This window comes from Aspergillus aculeatus (assembly GCF_001890905.1).
Source record: "Aspergillus aculeatus ATCC 16872 unplaced genomic scaffold ASPACscaffold_12, whole genome shotgun sequence".
Taxonomy (NCBI): domain Eukaryota; kingdom Fungi; phylum Ascomycota; class Eurotiomycetes; order Eurotiales; family Aspergillaceae; genus Aspergillus; species Aspergillus aculeatus.
In genome coordinates this window covers 159,391-177,609 of record NW_017962987.1, presented here as the reverse complement: position 1 = coordinate 177,609, position 18,219 = coordinate 159,391, and the positions used below count along the sequence as shown (strand labels likewise).

The 18,219-nt window shown below is 51.1% G+C and overlaps 2 protein-coding genes across 2 annotated transcripts; both read right to left on the bottom strand.

Annotated features, from left to right (window-relative positions):
- Nucleotides 1–12,286: 12,286 nt before the first annotated feature.
- Nucleotides 12,287–15,152, bottom strand: ASPACDRAFT_45143 (putative PHD finger domain protein; the record flags this gene model as incomplete). Its single annotated transcript, XM_020201556.1, has 5 exons — nt 12,287–13,492; nt 13,541–14,386; nt 14,449–14,668; nt 14,737–14,834; nt 14,982–15,152. 5 exons carry the CDS (start codon nt 15,150–15,152, stop codon nt 12,287–12,289), a joined length of 2,541 nt encoding a protein of 846 aa, XP_020054184.1.
- A 1,249-nt stretch (nt 15,153–16,401) lies between these two features.
- ASPACDRAFT_32033 (Rcd1-like cell differentiation family protein) lies at nt 16,402–17,771 on the bottom strand (the record flags this gene model as incomplete). Its single annotated transcript, XM_020199854.1, has 4 exons — nt 16,402–16,579; nt 16,643–17,018; nt 17,088–17,243; nt 17,309–17,771. 4 exons carry the CDS (start codon nt 17,769–17,771, stop codon nt 16,402–16,404), a joined length of 1,173 nt encoding a protein of 390 aa, XP_020054183.1.
- Between the last annotated feature and the right edge of the window lie 448 nt (nt 17,772–18,219).

The following is an 18,219-nucleotide window of genomic DNA, read 5'->3' as shown; positions in this document are numbered from 1 at the left end:
TACTCTGGACTTCACTATCGACCACCGTTAGAGCACATACACACACATGCACTCTCTCCCCTGCCCCTCGTCCTACTGACATTCAACACAATACTCACTGAATACCACCTACCTATCATCCCAAAATGACATCCAGACATGGCACACTCAAGACCCACGGATACTGCCTTGCGCCACGAGATACCAATTGGCAGAGCCATTGGAGGCTGTATTAGCCGGAAATTACCTAGTAGACATTGGCTTCAGCTGACCACGGGTGACTGGACCGCACTAGCGTCATGTACTGAAAGGGTCTAGGTAAGTAGCAAGTGCAGTGGGTAACTGGAAAACGCTTCGGCCGCCCGGGCAATGGTCTCCGCATCAGGGTAACCCCCGCCCGCCCAACCCAGTTCCCGTTACTTACGAGTACATTATATGACTACCAGCAAGTTAACTATCAAGTCCTCATACCATACTCACTTGCAAGCAAATGCGACTCCTCTGGCGCGAGTTCGTGTCGTAGACTGGGCCTAGTCGATTCAGTGGGTGGTGAGGTAGGCAGCCGTTCCTAAAGATCATGAATTGGTGAGCTCAGCTCGTTCACTACTTGTCTATATCAGAATGCTACATTCAAGAGGTTTCGAGGACCTCTCGATAGAAAAGCCCGAGTCATACACCGTGACTACTTGTAAGAGGATTCAAGTATACCGATTATGGGTAGTGACGTGACAGCAGTACTGTAGTACGCAAGAAGCTGCTTGCATTTCCACTAGTCTGCTGATGGCTTTCTTGACATGGCTTTCTTGACAAGACAATTGGGACTGCACGCTGCATGAATTGATTGCAGCTTGGCACAATGTGGAATCCAGCGATTGCTTGTTCATCTTATGGTTCCCGAGCCAACTCAGTCGTGCCTTCGCTTGGCCTGGCCCTTTCCTGTCAGTCGGATACGATTCGGTCACGTGTCGCTGCCTTGGGCTCGTCTCTCCAGACCACAAACATAACGATGAACAGTGGTGGGCTCTTCATTCGTATCAAACCCCTGTTCCAACACGGCTCTGGGGAAATCTGGAGTCTTCAACCTCTCAGCTCGTTACTGGCTGTGTTGTCGTACCAACAACATGGTCAAAGACAGTAACACAACCCTGGAGGTATAGCATGCTGCAAAAGGCTGGCCGCCCAGGTGCCCAGGTGCATGCAATTGCTAGCAAAATTAAGCCTAGTGCCTGAATTAGGATCGGCTGCAACCATAGATCATCGATCCCAGCTGGGCAATCCCCGCTTTCACCAGCAACATTACTATACTCTCCTTGTCCATCCCATGACTTGGTCGGAGATATTCTACGGTACTGGCTTCAGCATCAGATGGATTCAACACCGCCAAGGAGTAACTTGCTAACATGATCGACGACTATCCCGCACCGTGGGTTGAAACTAGGTTCGACGGCCCTCTGAAGATGCCTCAATGGCTTGCGCAGAAACCCAGACTCGCCCAGGGACCCAGGTTCGCTCGGGGCAGAGTTCTTTGTCCACAGCCCGTCTTCGAGAAACCTGACCCTTCCCGGGCGCAGGAACATTGGCAAGGACGTACCCTAATTGATGAGAGTTTGTTCATTCCTTGTTCCCAGTCCACAAGGGGAAGCCTGAACAGCAGCAGCAGCAGCAGCGTGTTATCTTATCGGCTGTCGTCGATCAGGGGTCGGTTTGCTGCATGCACTACCACATACCATGTGAGTGAAGGCGTGAGCAATTAAAATAGAGACTTTTCCTAGACACTTTGCGCAAGGAAGTGCTCGCGAACATTGTGTTATGCAAGTTGATTGGACGACTTTTTTTTCAGTATGGTAGAGGTTTCAATCGGCCGCTATAACTTCTTCCTTCCTCGGACGCCTTTGATCTCCCTTTCCGGTTTAGGTAGGGTCATCTGCAAGCTGAGCCTCCGAATCGCCCTAAGATATATAGATATGAGAGGGATTGGCACAAGGATTGCTTGGCTCATGGTGAAAATTAACACAAACCTTCATAGTTCCAAACTCTCCTACGCGTTCCAAGGGCTTCTGGAAGTCTACAAAGTTGACACTAGAAGGCACGCTTTCCCAAGTCCGGTAGCAAACACCGCCGGCCACGAAGGCTGCTCTTCCCCGCCACTTTGCCCTCTCCCTTCCAACTCTTGCCCCTTCCCCATTTCCATTCGTTTCCTGGTGCAGCTGAAAGACGGTAGGTAACATTTATGACACATTGCAATAGGCTTAGGGCCTTGGCAATATGTTCGATGCGACCAGATGAGTCTCCATATGTTGTTCCAAGCCCTACACAGCTCTCAAGATAAGTTACGTACATTACTTACTTAATCTATCATACCAGGCGAATGTCCTCCTGTGAGTATGGAGATGGTACCGAGCGCAGCGTGAAAGAGGTCCTTCTCAATCCGGCAGTTGCCATCTAAGAATAACAGCAATCTTCTGCTTGGGTTCCGTCACTTTTGTGTCTCCCTACTACACCAAGCCCGTTCACCTTTGTCTGTTTCATAACCTCCTACTTCGATGCTTCTTTATTCTAGCCCTAGTGCCGTTTCATCATCTTGCGAGTGCGCACTCTGGAAATCAGGGAAGTTCTATAGTAAACCTAAAACAAGAATGGAGCGGCAGGGCCCCTCTGACGACTACCGGGGTCCAACCAAGATCACGAATATCTCCGAAATGGCTTGGGGCGCATGGCTTCTGCGAGGACCGACGATCAGTCAGGAGCCGTCGAACTTACTACGAGTCACAGGACAGGTTTCACACCAGTCTGGAAGATGATGGTATATACGTGCTATGCATTAACATTGCTAGCATCCTTGCGAACCGTGCCGATACCTATGGCGGCGGCAGGGCTTTTTTGGGGCGTTTGCCGGTCGAGTCACCAAGCCGCTAACTGATGCTGCACTGTACCTTTCACTCACCGACATAGTCGGGCTTGTCGGGTTCAAATCCTTACCGACATGTTGCAAATACAAAAAAAACATGTGGACAAGCGGACTAGGATCCAAAACGTGGCTCAAAACATGGGGATTGTCGGTCAATCATGACACCAACCGTTGAATCACATTGCATCCAACCGCATATCTGGCGCTTATTTCGGATGGGCCGCATGGGGGTAAGAATGGTCCGGTTGGTCACTTTTCCTTCTACTGTTCCTCTACCTCTCTCAGCCTAGGTACCTAAAGTGCGAGCACCGAGGCAGTCATTGAGCGGACATTAGCTGATAGCACGATTTTTAAGGCATCAGGCGGCCTCATACAAAGTCTATCGCTTACCGTTCACGGGTGGAGACAGGCAGCACAAGTAGCAGCAGCAGTAAAGTTGATGTCACTGTTAGTAGCTCAAACCGATGGAGGATTTCACTGAATCCGGGCGTCATAACAGGATGTCGCGGTGGACGGAGTCGTAGGGCCTCTTCCTTTCCCCCACTCGGGAATTGCCCGGTAACTCCACTCAGCACAGTCCAACAGTTTGTTTCCACCACATCCCCCCGAAAACGTGGGTGGAGCTCGTGCTCAGCACACCTCTGAGGGGTCATCTAGATGTCAAATTGGAACAGACGAGACCAGTGACTATCGCCCCCCACGATCAGCGCTACAGGGTAGCTTCATCCGCATGGTGCCGACGATACAAAAGGCTCTTTCGCTACAGATATTGATGTACTGTACGTTGCGTGGATCAGAGACCTGTAACGGCCGGTGTAGTTTACTGACTTAGCTGGTCGAGCCGATCATTGAATCTTGAATTATGATGATCGACAGCAGAAGACGAAAGTACTGTACGGCCCACGTTGTCCACCGAACAATCCTGATACAGTACGGAGGTACCTAGGAGCTTATCGATCTTGATGAGTTCAACAAGCGAGAAGTGATGTTCCATCTGCCACAGTCGTTGCAACGGGCTGTCGGAGTGTTGGAACCTCCGACTTCGTGCTACTCCGTACAGAACCTGTCAGTACGAAAGCCCAGACCTGACGGTTGCGTTTAGAGCGGAAGGGTTTTTGAGCCTTGGCTTCTTTCGGCAAGACTCCACTTGATCATCACAATTAAGCCCCTATCGCTGAGAACTGGGTGGACAGTGGAAATGAACCAGCCGGCGAACCCCTAGCCTAAATTGCTAAAGTGGATGTCATAAACTGATCGATCGGAAAAGCGTTTAGCTTAGGCCTCCGATGAGAAGGCCCTGGCCCTAGCTACTAACGTAACTTAGTACTAGGTAAATTACTACACAGGCAAGAAGCTTCGACTAGTTGTACTAAGCCTGGGGATGTTTCGAGCGTGTCACGCAACGGCATGGGCTACCATTGGTTTGTCTGAATGGTTTCAGGGGCGGCTATCGCCGCGCTGGAGATGATCAAATGCCATGAAACTACTCAATGCAGTTGGGCTTTCATCGCCTCAAAAGTCCTAGTAGGTAACTCGTCGCGGTTGCCCTATTCGTGAGATTAGTTAACTGATGCTGCTTCAACCTACATGGAGTAGCAATTTCCCAAGTGGACACCACATGGTGGGGCCCAGGTACGAAGTACGCGTCGACAAACGACTCTACTCTCCTCTCGAATTCATAGGGGAAGGAGCTATTGCTAGGAATCTGAATTCGGTTAAGTGCATAAACCACACCACATAGCAGTCATCACTTTACTGCTCTGATCTCGCTAGGCACAGGAAGACCGTCCACTGGACAAGTATACTGACATCAGGACTTGCTCAAGATAAGTAATGTAACGAGTCATAGGTCGATGACTGACTCCACAACGATGGCAGGGGTGGTGATCCGGAGTCCATCAGTGGCAGCCACAATGAGCCTCAGGCATAGCCACTGCATCCTCTTTTCCAGGGCTAACCGTCAAGTTGGTACTTCCTTTTCGCTTCCCGTGCCCATATCCGGACCGCAATTAAAAGCACAAGCCCTTCGACACGACCTCCATACCAAATCCCGGTGCTCTACCAAAGTCATGGCATCAGTGCCGCACAGATAGAGGTACGCAGGGCTCGCCCAGAACCTTAAAGCACCCCAAGATTCATTGAGTCAATGATTCGTCAATGTCGGGTGCGAGGAATAGACTGTTACCTCGTGTGCCGCGCAAAAGTTGGGGAAACTGCCGTATCGAGTACACTCAGCCCTTGGCCAGTCCCCAGCAGTCCAGCTTCCTCGGCATGCAAGGGTGTCTACCCAATTGAATGGTCTTCGTAAAGCGCGCAAGATGCCTTACGAGGTATGATCAACCCCCCATCCCCCCCTCCGAAGTAACTAATTTGCATTTCATTCGTAAAAGACTCCCGGCCGTCAGGCATTTTGCACCAGTGTGGGTGTGGAGAATGGGGGAGCATTCATGATCATCATTATGTCTTGAATAAAATGCATAGCTGACTGACGCATGCTACTTTAGTCTGAAGTCTGGGGGGTGAGGGCCTCTTCTCTGCCCCCAAGCCCTGTACGGACGCCCATACGAACTCCTTATGGACGGGAAGTCGGGGGAGGCGCAGTACTTCCACATCTCCCTGTTCAAGATCAGTACCTCGCGAGAAGTAACAGCAGTCTAGCCCCCTCTCTCGCCCAAGCCAAGGCACGGCAGCCCAGATGACTTTTGACTCCCAACGCAACCCTATCCCCATCCTCTACGGAGTACGCATTCAACATCGTACCTACCCCCATCCCACGAGGAGAGCCTTGAAAGCTCTAAACTACATACGACTTCCTCTGCAGTTCATAGCCTGCCTAGACGACGACATCGACTGAGGCAGAAGAGTAGTAGTACGTGTAAGTGCGCTCACGGTTCGCCTGTGCTTTCTCCAGGCGTCCAGAGTGGCGTAAATGAATCACCCGATAAATCTTATTTTATGCTTTTCTTCTCCCCCCCTCTCTCTTTCTCTCTACCTCTCCTGCATGTGTAGCTGATCATTAAATAGTGTATAGAGCACTAGTAGTTAGGTTGTGGGAGATTGGCCGTTTCGTCCAATCTCACCACTTCTTTCGTTCCATCCATCTATTTAGAAACATCGTACGGAATACTTGATGCGGACCAATATTAAGCTAAAACTTCCCAGAGACTCGCGCGCGATCAGACACCCAGCCCCAGTCTTCTAGGTCAATTCTTCCTCGCTCCCCTCTCCCCCCTTCCCTTCCCCTCAAACTTTCTCGACGTAGATCGTCGCACGCCTCCACGTAATATCACAGCGCGTTAATCTGCCTAATCTCGTAACCCCCAATGTCCCATCTACCTTATCCAGATATAGTGTCTGTGAGGTTGTTCATGAGATTCTTGTTGTCGTCGGTCAATTGTGATGGACACTGTTTCTCCGCGGGAATTGGTGGTTATCTCTGTACAGTATCTGTCTACGGAGTAGCCTACCGTCTGTTCACCTATTGGACCTAATCAATAATTACCGTAGCTAAGCCTGAATCGAGTAGGGAATAGCGAAGGCAGAGTGAGTGAATGACCTTAGCAACAAAAAAATAAAATAAGAGAAAAGAAAAAGAAAAGAAAAACTCGGAGGAAACTCAGTGAGTGAGCCGGAGGGAGGGGGGGAGGCTCGCTCATCGAAACACTTTTTTTCCTTGGGGGGAGGAAGAAGGGAGGGGAGGCAGGGCGCAAGGCTGATGAAATCACACACATAAAGATGAGGGAACAGCAGCCGCTTGAGTTTGGTAGTGTATTGTAGTGGGTAACGTGAGTGTGTGGTTCGGGCGTTTCTGCCGTACCGGAGTACGGGTGGACGAGGTCTTCTTGATCGTGGGTTTCTGGGCATGTCCATCGGCTAGCCACACACAGAATAAAAATCATACTTTGTTGACTTACTGTCGGGGTTTATTCTGTGGGGGAATACGATTGGGTTTCTGGGTGGTTTTGGCGGGGAGATATGCAGATGTTGTGGAGGAAGTGGTTCTTGCTCGTAATCATGTTTGTTTTGAGTGTGGTGTACATACAGACGAAGTACTAGTAGAGTACCTGGTAAGGTGGTTTGAGGGAGTTGAGATTCCTTCACTTGTAGCTGGACTTCAATCGCTTGGAGCTGGAGAGGCACAGGGCTGTGATTACATAGCTAGCTATCTTCTCAGGAGTTCACTACGGAGTCACTGACTAACTAAGTAACTAACTACCTCATCACTTTTCCAGAGCTCATGAAACAAGGAATTGATTAGAGAGACAGAAAAATATTAAGAGGAGCCAAATATGGGTATGGCTGCCAATGAAACGCTAGGTGAACGGGCCAAGCGCCACTTACTACTACTTATCCACTGCATCAAATGATTCACAAGTCACGACTCATTCGGATAATCCACTTCGCATCGGATACGTTACTTCGACATTGCCCCCAATCGAAAAGCCCACCCGGGGGGAGACAGGAATGTGGAGCCCATACTATCCACCCTTTACCCCACTTGCGGCGCAGGCGATTTTGACTGTTTACCCGCTTGGGATAGTTAGACCGGCGGCCGGAGAGGCGCCCCCCTCTGTTTTCGGATCTGCGACTGCCAGCGTTAACTTATTCGTACTGTAGTATCCCGACCGGAGCTACTAAGCAGGTAGGGCTGCGCTGGGCTCTGGGGCTACACGCCTTTCGGTAAGTCATGCGATGGGTTGACAATCTTACGTCTACTTAAGTGTGATGAGGTGCTATCTATGCATAGTTCTAATCCGGAGATCCTGTCCTGCCTATCATACTCCATTGCGCGAGACCGAATAATTGAAGAGAAGAGGAGCGCAAAAGGACATCAAAAAAGCACCAAGAAAAAGGAGACAGATCTCAAATCTCAGACATTGATAGATATTCCTCAGTACTGTGTGCTGTATGTACATAACACTAGAGGTGGTACCTCCCTCCCTACAATAAATTTAGCATGCGTGCTGCAAGTGCTACCTACAAGTCAACTTAACTTATCTACCGTAACCCTATATTGGAATTATGGAGCGAAGGAATGTGACGGGTGGGGACCACTATGATCCTGCGATGATACTATCACCCACGCCATGCCGCCATCTCGGCCGGACTGATAGTTTGTCTTTTTTTTCTTCTTTTCTTTTCGGTCCTTTCGGATAGCCCTAAGCTTTGCCGCCAATGTAGCGCTTCGAGTCTTAGACTAACTAACCCTCAATTCTCTGACGCTATCTTCTAGTCTATCGGTAGTCGACCAGACGAAGTAAAATCACGAGGCTGTCACCAGTCGGGTCATTCCGAAGGACCCGAGAGTCGAGACCATTTTCTCCCCTTCACGGTTTGGAGGGAGCTCCATATCGAGGATTTCGCTTGAGAGGGAAGAAAAAGTAAGTTTTACGAGGCATTCCTCTCCCTTTTCCTTTTTCTGTTTTTCTGCTTTTTGGTAGGGGCGGTGGTAACCCGAGTTCCCGAATATGACGGCTGAGGTCATCACTGTCCCCCGTCCATCATACCATTCTTGGATGACCAGCAGATTTAAAAAAAAAAAAAAAAAAAAAGAGAGAGAGAGAAGAAAAAGAGAAGCTCACTTCTGGAGCTACTGAAGCTACTACCCATGTTAATACTAGTGGACTACCTTGGTCGGGGGGGGGTCTCTTCTCAAAGCTGAGGAGAGCAACAGCAGCAGAAAGCTTCCATCGTACGAGCATCAAATCCACTCAATCACCAAACTACTAGCTCTGACTTTCTTTTTCACTAGTAGCACAAAGTTATGCTTCCCCCTTCCTTCCCATTGTCTTCCAGGTGCGAGAAAATTCTATAACACGATAACAATCACCTTGTACACCCAGACAGTTTCAGAGAGTGGTATGCACATGAAAATTAACTCTATACCGGACTGTATCTCATCGATGATTCATCCCTCACTGCTATTACCATTCTCCCATCCCCCTGGCTCTAACATTCTCCTTCCTTTCCGTCATGTACTGTACACTGTTATTTATACTTCAGATTTGCTGGACATAAGACACCTTCCTAAACCGATCAGCCCCGAGAAAAAGCAAAATGCAACCACAGAAACTAAACAGCTGGAGCCTTAGCCGAGAAGAGTCTGTACCCGTTTGATGCCCAGGCCGGATTTTGCCGCCAATCAGATGCTCGCCGGATTTATTAGGCAGTACATTTCCGAGTCGGAGATCGCTGCATGAAGTCATACTCCCCCCTTACCTAGAGTCTGTCACCTACGACCTACTAAATTTTGAGTATGCAGAGCACGAAGCACGGAGTTTTGAGGGTTATGTCGAGGGGTTGCACTGTGCTGGTGGTTACTGCTGCATGCAGGAGGAGGTGGGAAAAAAGATACTGTGCATATTATCTATGTATCAATCTACTTAGTGACCTCAAAAAGGGGGGTGCTAACCACGGAGTACGTTGACTGCAAGTAGATTCGTTTTTTCTCGAGGTGCACTGCAGTACATATAGGATACGCTGTTGATGCAGGTCTTGCTGTGGATTGTACATATGTACTGTACTACTGCACCATCGTATACTTAGAGGAGACGTAGCTAGAATGCTGTCCTGTATATCTACTGTATATCGAATATGACCTCCTCCTTGATCGAATATGCATGAGTATATATAAGTCCTAGCTTATCTCTCCCCCCTCCCTCCACACCGAGGCGTGACCCCCCCACATCCCAGGATTGGAAATCCGTGCGTGGGAGGACGTTAACTATTGTCAGGCATGAACTGTATGTGCCTAAGCGAAGAGCATACGACATAGCACGATCTTTCCCCTTTCCTCCCTTACCGATCGGCAATAATGAATGAGATTGTTTTTCGCAGAGTTTGTCGGATGGGTTTGCCGAGAGGGACCCTGCCTTCCCTCCTTCCTTCCCTCCTTCCTTCCGTCTGTAGTACTAAGCTCCTTCCGTTTTGCTCAACTTCCCTCTCATTGAAAATGATCAGTACTACTGGACGCCTATCTCCGGTGCATCATACAGACCTCCTCTCAATCAAGCCATACAAACCTCTCCATCTACTACAGTGTATGCGCATACAAATCCAGCTCTAGAGAAAAGAGCAACCACTAAAAACAAGAACAGAGCAAGCGGGTCACAGCAAAGTGGAGAGAGAGAGAGAGAGAAAGTAGGCAACTATTCTGTTGTATCTTTTCTGCAGGACTTCTGCAGCATCTCATATAATGAGTTTGTCCGTCGCTTGTTTCTTTTTCTCCTCTTTCCCCCCTTCTCATCCCCTTTCACCCCCTGTCTCATTTGCTGGCCTTTGTTTGCCAATCTGCAGCATGAAATTCTGGACTCTCAAGGAGCAGGGAAAGGTCCAATCATCAAAAGCCGTGCAGAGATAGAGAGAACAGAGGACTAACCTGTTTGCTCCGGAGTTCTAGGTGGGCCCAGTCAACAGCCCTGGACTATTGTTCATTCTGCACAAGCATCACAAGCATCACAAGCATATGATACGTCTACCTTTCGTCTACCTTATACGTTCGCCCCCCACCCCTCCACTGCAATTGTTGCCAGCTCGCCTGAAGCCGACCAGTCAGAGTGGCAAGATGGTATGGTCAGGAGGGATGGTCGGCACGGCCAGGGCCGTAGTGGCCTTCGGGCGGATGGGACAACAGACACGCGGCCGGATGGCGGATGGACGGAGATCCTGACAGACCGAGTCCAGACGGGGAACAGGGCTTCGATGGGAGAGCCCATCCAGACAGCTGGAGGCACGAACAAGATCGGCCTAGACAAGCAGGCGCAAGGCAAGGGGACTTGCTATCGTGCCCGTCGTCGGCGGCGTCCTTCTTCCATCCACCCACCCACCTTATTCCTGCTCTGCTCTCCCCTGTTCTGCCAGTCGGCAGTGCTTTCCACCCACCCTCTTCACCGTTGCATCACTGTTGTCCTTTCACCTTCCCCGAAAAAGCCAATCTAGCTGCCGCCACCTGCAATTACGGACGTGCAGAATGTTAGACCTGCCTTCTCCAGGACCCAACTTCATTAGTGCACAACCCTTGACAGGTGACTGCGACCAAAAACTGCTGACGCTTGGCAGGGGTTGTTAACCGTACTAAATAGCCAACCTATAGTCAGGTGACTATCTCGAGAAGAAGAAACAAATAGTTAGGTGCAGTTCGTGGAAGTCGCTTCGCTTCATCCTGGGCTGTTGCTCCTGCCGCTGATCCATCCGCTATGCAGCAGTCTTGGCAGGTCTCATCCTATGGGGAGATGAGATGGTCCGCACTTCTGTACTTTGCGTGGCTACTCGTGTTGAGGCAGAGGGAAAAGGTTTATGCAGAAACCGGTGTGTTATTGCCCCGTTCTTGGTTAGTTATCTGGACTATTCGCAGTGCGAGCAAGCTGTCAGCAGGGAACGAAGAAAAGCGACTATCGAAAGTACTGACATGAATCGGGCTGGACCAATTCGTCTGCCATTTACCAAAAGCGCAAATATCGTAGACACAGTATACAGATCGGGGAGAACACAAGATGGCGGGCGGAAAGTTGCCCCCTTCTCGATCGCTAGATGGGTTGAAAGTCTATGGTCCGATCTGAGAAAATCTTCAGCGGGACCGATCCTATCAAGCTTCAGGCCTAATCGAGCGGGAGAAGCCGTGATTCCGATCCCCTAAAATCGACCATTAAGGTTCGACTGAGCTTGTCTCCTTTTCTGGTGGGAATTCAATCTAACAGAAATGCTCTTGATTGAGATGTAGGTAGGCCCTGTTGAACTGAACTAGCTAGCGAACTTCAAGCGTGGCGTGTGATTATTCCGAAAAGAAAATTCAGTATATGCTCCCTCCCTCCTTCCCTCATCTATGGTTTGTATTTGATTATTCCGAATGCCTGCAACGCCCTGACCTCTCTCTAAACCAGAAGAAGATATTCGGAGCACAAGGGGAAACAAAAAGAAAAGGCGAAACTGTATCCAGTAACCCAGCCCAAGCAATTCCCGTCGAAGTAAAATGAGATATGGAAAAAAAAAGGTGCGTGTTAAGACAAGGTAGGTAGGCCAGAACACAAGATTCTGACGAGTGAGAAGATCGGGGAGACAGTTAGATAGATAGATGTGCGTAGTAGGAGGTATCAAACGACACATCCGGCTGCATTCACAGACAGGCGTTGGGGTGTGGAAGCGGTCCAGCAGGCAAACAATAAGACGAGTCCAAGTCAGCTCATATCTATGAAGCACCGCCCACCCCCTCCCTGCTGCTTCAGACGACAACAACCCCCTGCCGGATAAATGGAACATGCCAGGTCTGTCCAAGCGGTCATGGAATCTTATAGTAGTCACAATCAAAGATCCGCTTTAGCGAGCCAATCCGCTTTTGTCCAATGCAAGCACGTATCAGGCGGCGAATGTAACAAAAACAAAAACATTCGACTCCAATGCCCTTTAATTCGGACCAGACTGAGTAGAGGTTGTCCCGGGCTTCGGCGCCACCGCAGGTGGTCCCAGCGGCGGGATGCGGTTGAGGGAAGGCGACGACATGATCGATTGCTGGCCGTTCAGTTGCGCCGCCTGTTGTCGCAGGGCATTCTCCCTCTGCCGGCGCTCCTCTTGCTCCGGGGTCATGCACTTGATTGGCGGCGGGATAGGCGCGTCGGGCGAGCTTCGGCCCATCAACTTGGGGCTGGGCTCGAGTTTCTGGATCGGCGGAAGGACGGGCGCGCCGGCGATGCTGCCCGAGGTCATGGGCCTGGGCGACTGCTTGGTCGGGCTAATCCCGGAGAAGGGCACGCCGTGCGAGCTCTGCGGCGGCGACGACCGGCTGCCACCACCGCCGGTAGGTGTGGCGATGAAGGACGGTCGGCCATTGCTGAGGGGGGGCAGCTGAGCATTGCTGTTGCCCGTGTTGGGGCGCGGAGTCTGATGCTGGCCGTGCGGTGTCCAGGGAGCCACGTGGTCCGACGATGCCACGGGCGGAAACCCTGCAAGCGGACCGACGTCGCGGTTGCCCTGGGTCGGTGACATAGAGGGACGGTTTTGGATGGGAGACGGAAGGGTTGGGCTGTGTACGGAATGAGATGACGATGGGCGCCGTCCAAAGAGGCCGCCGCCACTGAAGGATTCACGACCGTTAAGCGGCAGCTGCATTGAAGGAGGTTTGGGGGGCAGTTCCTTGGATGCCGGAGTAAAGCCATTCATGCCTTTTGACGGGGAGAATGGAGCCCGAGGGGAACTCAACGGCGCTGCATGCGCAGACGAGGGTCGGCGCTCGGGAGATGCTGGGGCCAAGGAGGCAGGCTGAGCGGAAGTCCGAAAGATCATGTGTGGTAGGGATGGTAACTGTTTTGAAGGAGATTCGACTGAAGGCATGGGGACAGTAGACTGAGCTTGTTTCGTGGCTGGAAGGGGGGATGTTTCCGTGTCCCTGATCTTCTGCTCGCCGTCGGCAGCGCCAGAGGGTGAAGTTGAGGAACCGAGTCGGAATTTCAACGGCGGAATCTTGGGCTTCTTCGCCTCCTCATCGCGCCTCTTGCAGTCATCGCAGACAAAATGGAAATCTTCGCGCTCGGCCTCGTGTTTGGGGATACCAAGACACTTGCTGTGTTGCCACACATTGCACTTTTCGCATGCGACGCTATGAGAGCCATCATCCTACCTTGGATTAGCAGACGCTTCTTATCATCGGCGCTTGAGACTTACCAGGTTCTGACCGTGGACACCGCAGCCCGAGCAATCAAATGTCCACTGATCTTCTTGGGAAAGGTCTTCGAGATTCTTCCGATATCTTTCCATCTCAGCCCTGAGATGTCTCTCGGATGCTCGACTCTCGCCTCGCTCGACCTTCTTGTGCTCTTCCTCAATGCGCTGCAATTCGTTCTCGTGGAGAATCCGCTTGCGCTCGCGATCCTTGGTACGCTGCTCACGAGTGATGATGCGCGAGCGTCTCTCTGTCTCAAGCTTCTTCAGTCTTTCTTCCTCCTTGAGAGCCGCGGCTAATTCGGTTTCCCGTTTACGCGATGCCTCAATAGCCTCGCGCTCTTGTCTCTCTTTCTCTGCCTTTCCGGCAAGTCGACTGGAACGCTTGGCGCCCGCAAGCAGCTGCATGTTAGCAAGCTCCTTCTCACGCTTGACCTTTTGTCGCTGATGGGACTCTTCTTCCTTTTCGATGATGGGAAGGACCTGCTCCACAATCCGATCACGGAGAATCTTCTCATCGGGATCCCTGGTCTTTTGAATCGTCTCCAGGAATTCCCGGTAGTCCGAGAGGGTGATAGCAATGCATTCCCACTGCATATCTGCGAAGGGATCCTTGGAAACTTCCCCGTCCGCAGCACTATCATTCTCGTCTTCGGACTCTTCCACAGGGTCAGCCCCAGTCACCTTTCTCCGTTTGGACGCTCTGACCGCCCGGGCGCTCTTTCTCCTAGACTTGCTCTTGACCGGCTTGGGTGCTGGGATCGGGGGATCGGTCCGACGATAGAGTCTGTTGTCGTCCAGGATGTAATAGTATCGTCCATCGCGATCATAGCCTATCTCTTCAATGCGCTAGGAACCCGAAAGGTGAGCGACTTGAGCATCACGAAATTTCTCCGCAGGGAGGCACCTACCCATTGTGTCTGATCCAACTCGCGCTGTTCCGGCATCTTGTCACGGATGCGGTCGGGGTTCCAGAAAGTCCAAATGGACAGCTGGTGGAGAACGCGAAGCTTCAAGAACACGTCGAACTCCAAGAACTTATTGGGAACCTCGTCATATCCAAAGGGGTTCGTGATATGGGGGGCCTTCGCGTTGTACTGGCGCCGCGTATACTCATCGAAGTTGTCGAACCTAAAAGCAAGAAGGACATGGCGTTAGCAGTAACACACAGGTAAAATGAGTCCAAGACGGGGACGTACGTGAGGCCACGATGCGACGACACCCATTTGAGGAGACAAAGTCCGATCTCCAGGAGTTTTTCTGACGACTCCGGCTTCATACACTCATTTTCTAAGTCCTAGAAAGCAAACGCGAAGCGCAAAATGTCAGTTGCTTGAAAAGAAAGCGCGACCGGAGGAAAAGAGAAAAGCAACCAGAGCAGCCCGGGCAAAAAAAAAAATAATAAATGAAGGTAGCCTCAACCGCACGGATGATGCACCCATACCTCAATTCCAAAATCCTCATCAATCTTCATAGGTTTTCCAAAAATGGCGATGTACTGCATGAGATTCGCAAATTCCCAGCAGTTCCGCAGCTTGTGAAGGAGGCCCTGTTCCTCAGGTGGCTGCTCCGGAGCAGCATCCACCTCGGAGCGGGCGCGCTTTCGCGATACCATGACGGCGGATCAAGACCATCAAAGGCGCCGCAGCGCAAGACAAGGTTCCGACGGGAGCGGCGAATCCGCTTCTGCAGTGAGAGGGGAGAATTTGTGGTCGGTTGGAACGTAAGTGATGATATGATATGATACGTGGGAGATCACGAAAGTAAATCGCACAGAAGGTGGCTCAATGTAACAAGCGGAGGGAGGGCAAGGGCGTGATCGACGGGATGGTGGGTAGTTAGTAGTTACTGAGTAGACACAGGAAATCGTTCGCCAGGGCGGGCGGGCGTATGTTCGTTCGGGGCTGGGCAGAAGAGATGAATGAGCTCACAGTCCCGTCCGTCTCACTCACGACTTACTGCTTAAACCCGGGCGGCGGCGGCGCGTCGAGACCCCCAGTCAGGTGACGTGGTTTGGTTTGGTTTGGTTCGTTTGATAGTGGCGCATCGATAAGCCCTTCATTCCAACATTGATTCACCCTTCTGTTCAAGGCTGCAGGCTGCACTTCTGTAAATAGTAGAGTTTGATATTAACTAAGAATAAAGAGGCAGTATGCATGCGGTGGTAAAGAAAAAAGAAAAGCTAGAAAGAGATGAAGCCCATCAACAACAATTGCACACATTATAGCCAGATGGAAGTTTTCACACAGCAGACAGAAGCAGAACCAGCTTAACACAACAGAAAGTAAAAGAAGGAGGAATAATAACAACAACTAAATCTTGGTATCTCGCTCAAAGAGGGTCTATCTCACTCAGGTGAAGGATGTGGAAAGGGGATCATAGAGGACAAGCAAAATGCACAAAGACAAATAGCGCCATCCGTATCCACGCCACCGCACAGCCAAACCATTGTGACCGAAATGGAAAAGAAGTGTTCAACACTGGGGGCAATGTAAAAGAGAAACGGGGGGGAAGAATGAAGTTATAACAAAATCACAGCAGGCCCAGAACAGAAAAGCCCCAGGCAATGCGAATAGAAAACAGCAAACCCTTTGATAACAATGGACACAGAAACCCCAAGCGCAAGCGGTGGTCCCCTACCTAGATTTTTTTCCCTTCCCTCTTGATCGCCTTCGTCTCCATCTTCTTCCGGTGGTTTTTTTTTTATCTCGATCTTATATTTTCATCTCGTCAATGCATTGCCATACCACGAAGTTTGCGCCTTGTTATCCATGTTTCGCCTAGAGCCGGTCCCATGCATGTCGTAAGGTTGTCAAATATACCAAGTAATAAATCAAAAGAGAAAAAGATGCTTTTGAGACTTTTTACATGGCAACACCCGGTGCGCCGTCGGAGACATTATCCGAGAGGTTGATGAGGAGCTGCGCCAGGCAACGCTTGGTGGCAGCGTCATCGCGGAGGACGGAGGAGAAGGTCGCATCTCGCAGCGGTTCGGGAAGACACTGTCGCAGAGCTTCCCGCGCTCTGCTGTTGTCGCTCAGACTGTTCAACCGTCAGCACGTGTGATTCATGCGGGGCGGGGTATGACGGAGAAAGTAGGCTTACCGAAGGAAACAACGTACGACATGTTTGAGAAGTCGAACAGTCTGTTGCTCCACAAGTTGAGTAACCATATTACTTAAGACGGTACCCACGGCATAGAATCTCTCGTAGGTCGCGCAGATGTACGCCAGGCCGATATCGTCGAGGAGAATTTTTTGCACAATGAAAATCGCGACCGTCTTGCTCAGCTCGGAGCCCGTCTCCATGATGCGAAGGCAGAGGGGGATAATTTCGGTGGTGAGAAGGAAGTTGATAACATCAGAGGAGTCATTCTTGACCAGGGCTCCGATCACTCCGAGCGAGGTGAGACGAAGGTACTCGAAGGGGCGCGACTTGGACGTCGTATTGAGGAAGGGGTATAAAAAAAGGGGAATGTGCGCTATGTGAGCGAGAGCGATAAAATGTCAGAAGTGCTTCATGGCTGTGAGACTTTCAGAGGGCCACGTACCGTTCAGAAATAGAGTCCGGGTTTCGTTGTGAGAAGCGACACACTGAAGCAGAGCCAGCGCATTGCAAACTCGATTCGAGGCCGCGGCAGTGAGCTGAGAAGGATTCAACAGCGGGTATACAGAGATGATCTCTTGTAGTAGTGCAGTCATGACTCCTAGAGGTCCGGACCATGTTAGTTGCCACCCAGATTGGTGAAGCAGGCCAGCATCGGGACCATACCGAAAGAATGCCAAATCACCAGCGCGAGCTCCGGAACCTGCTCTCTCTTCTTGCTGAGCTCCATGAGAGCCGTCTCTCTGCGATTCGGATCCAGGAGTTCTGCGACCCAGATGAAGACCTTGCGGTTCTCATCGCTGATCCCGCCATCCATTACCGACACCGCACCCGACAAAGCACCATCCCCACCTAACCCTCCAGCACCGGCTCCCTGGGAAGGGTTACCAGCACCGGCATTCCCTGCCATAGCGATCCGGGTGTAGTGTTGTTGTTGAGCGGCGGCGGCGGCAGCAGCGGCCGCCTGAACTTGGGCATGCTGTTGGGCGACCAAAGAATGCTGCTGTTGCTGAGCCTGGTGCGGGTGGGCTTGGTGGTGCTGCTGCTGCTGGTGTTGCAGCCACGAGGGATCAGCCTGCGGGTACTGATGCTGATGAGAAAAAACGTGCTGGGTTTGCGTTTGAAGCATGACGGGGTTGGCGTCGAAGACTCGGAGCACGACGGGGACTCGTAATCCTCAGGAGGGAAGACCTTGGAACAGCCCTGGGCGGATAAAAACCGGACTAAGACAGGGAACGTCGAGGGGAGTATTCAAAGTGTGTCAAGAAGCCAAGCTCGAGATTGTACTCATGGATATAGGCTATGTACACTGGGTGTGTGTAGGTGATCGTGGGGGGGAGGTTGTGGTGTTGGGGGGCGAAGTTGATTTGAATGTCGGGGTGGTGGTGAGGAGGACGGAGCGTGGAATTGATGAATGAATGAATTGGAATGGCCTTCCAGTTGGGACTTGAACTTGAGACTACGGGAGGCGGGGAGGCACTGGTTCCGCCCGGGCAGTTTGTGCCGTGCTTACTACTACTACGGAGTACTAAGAGAGGAGTAACTCAGTACAGTACAGTAGTAAACTAGTAGGAGGA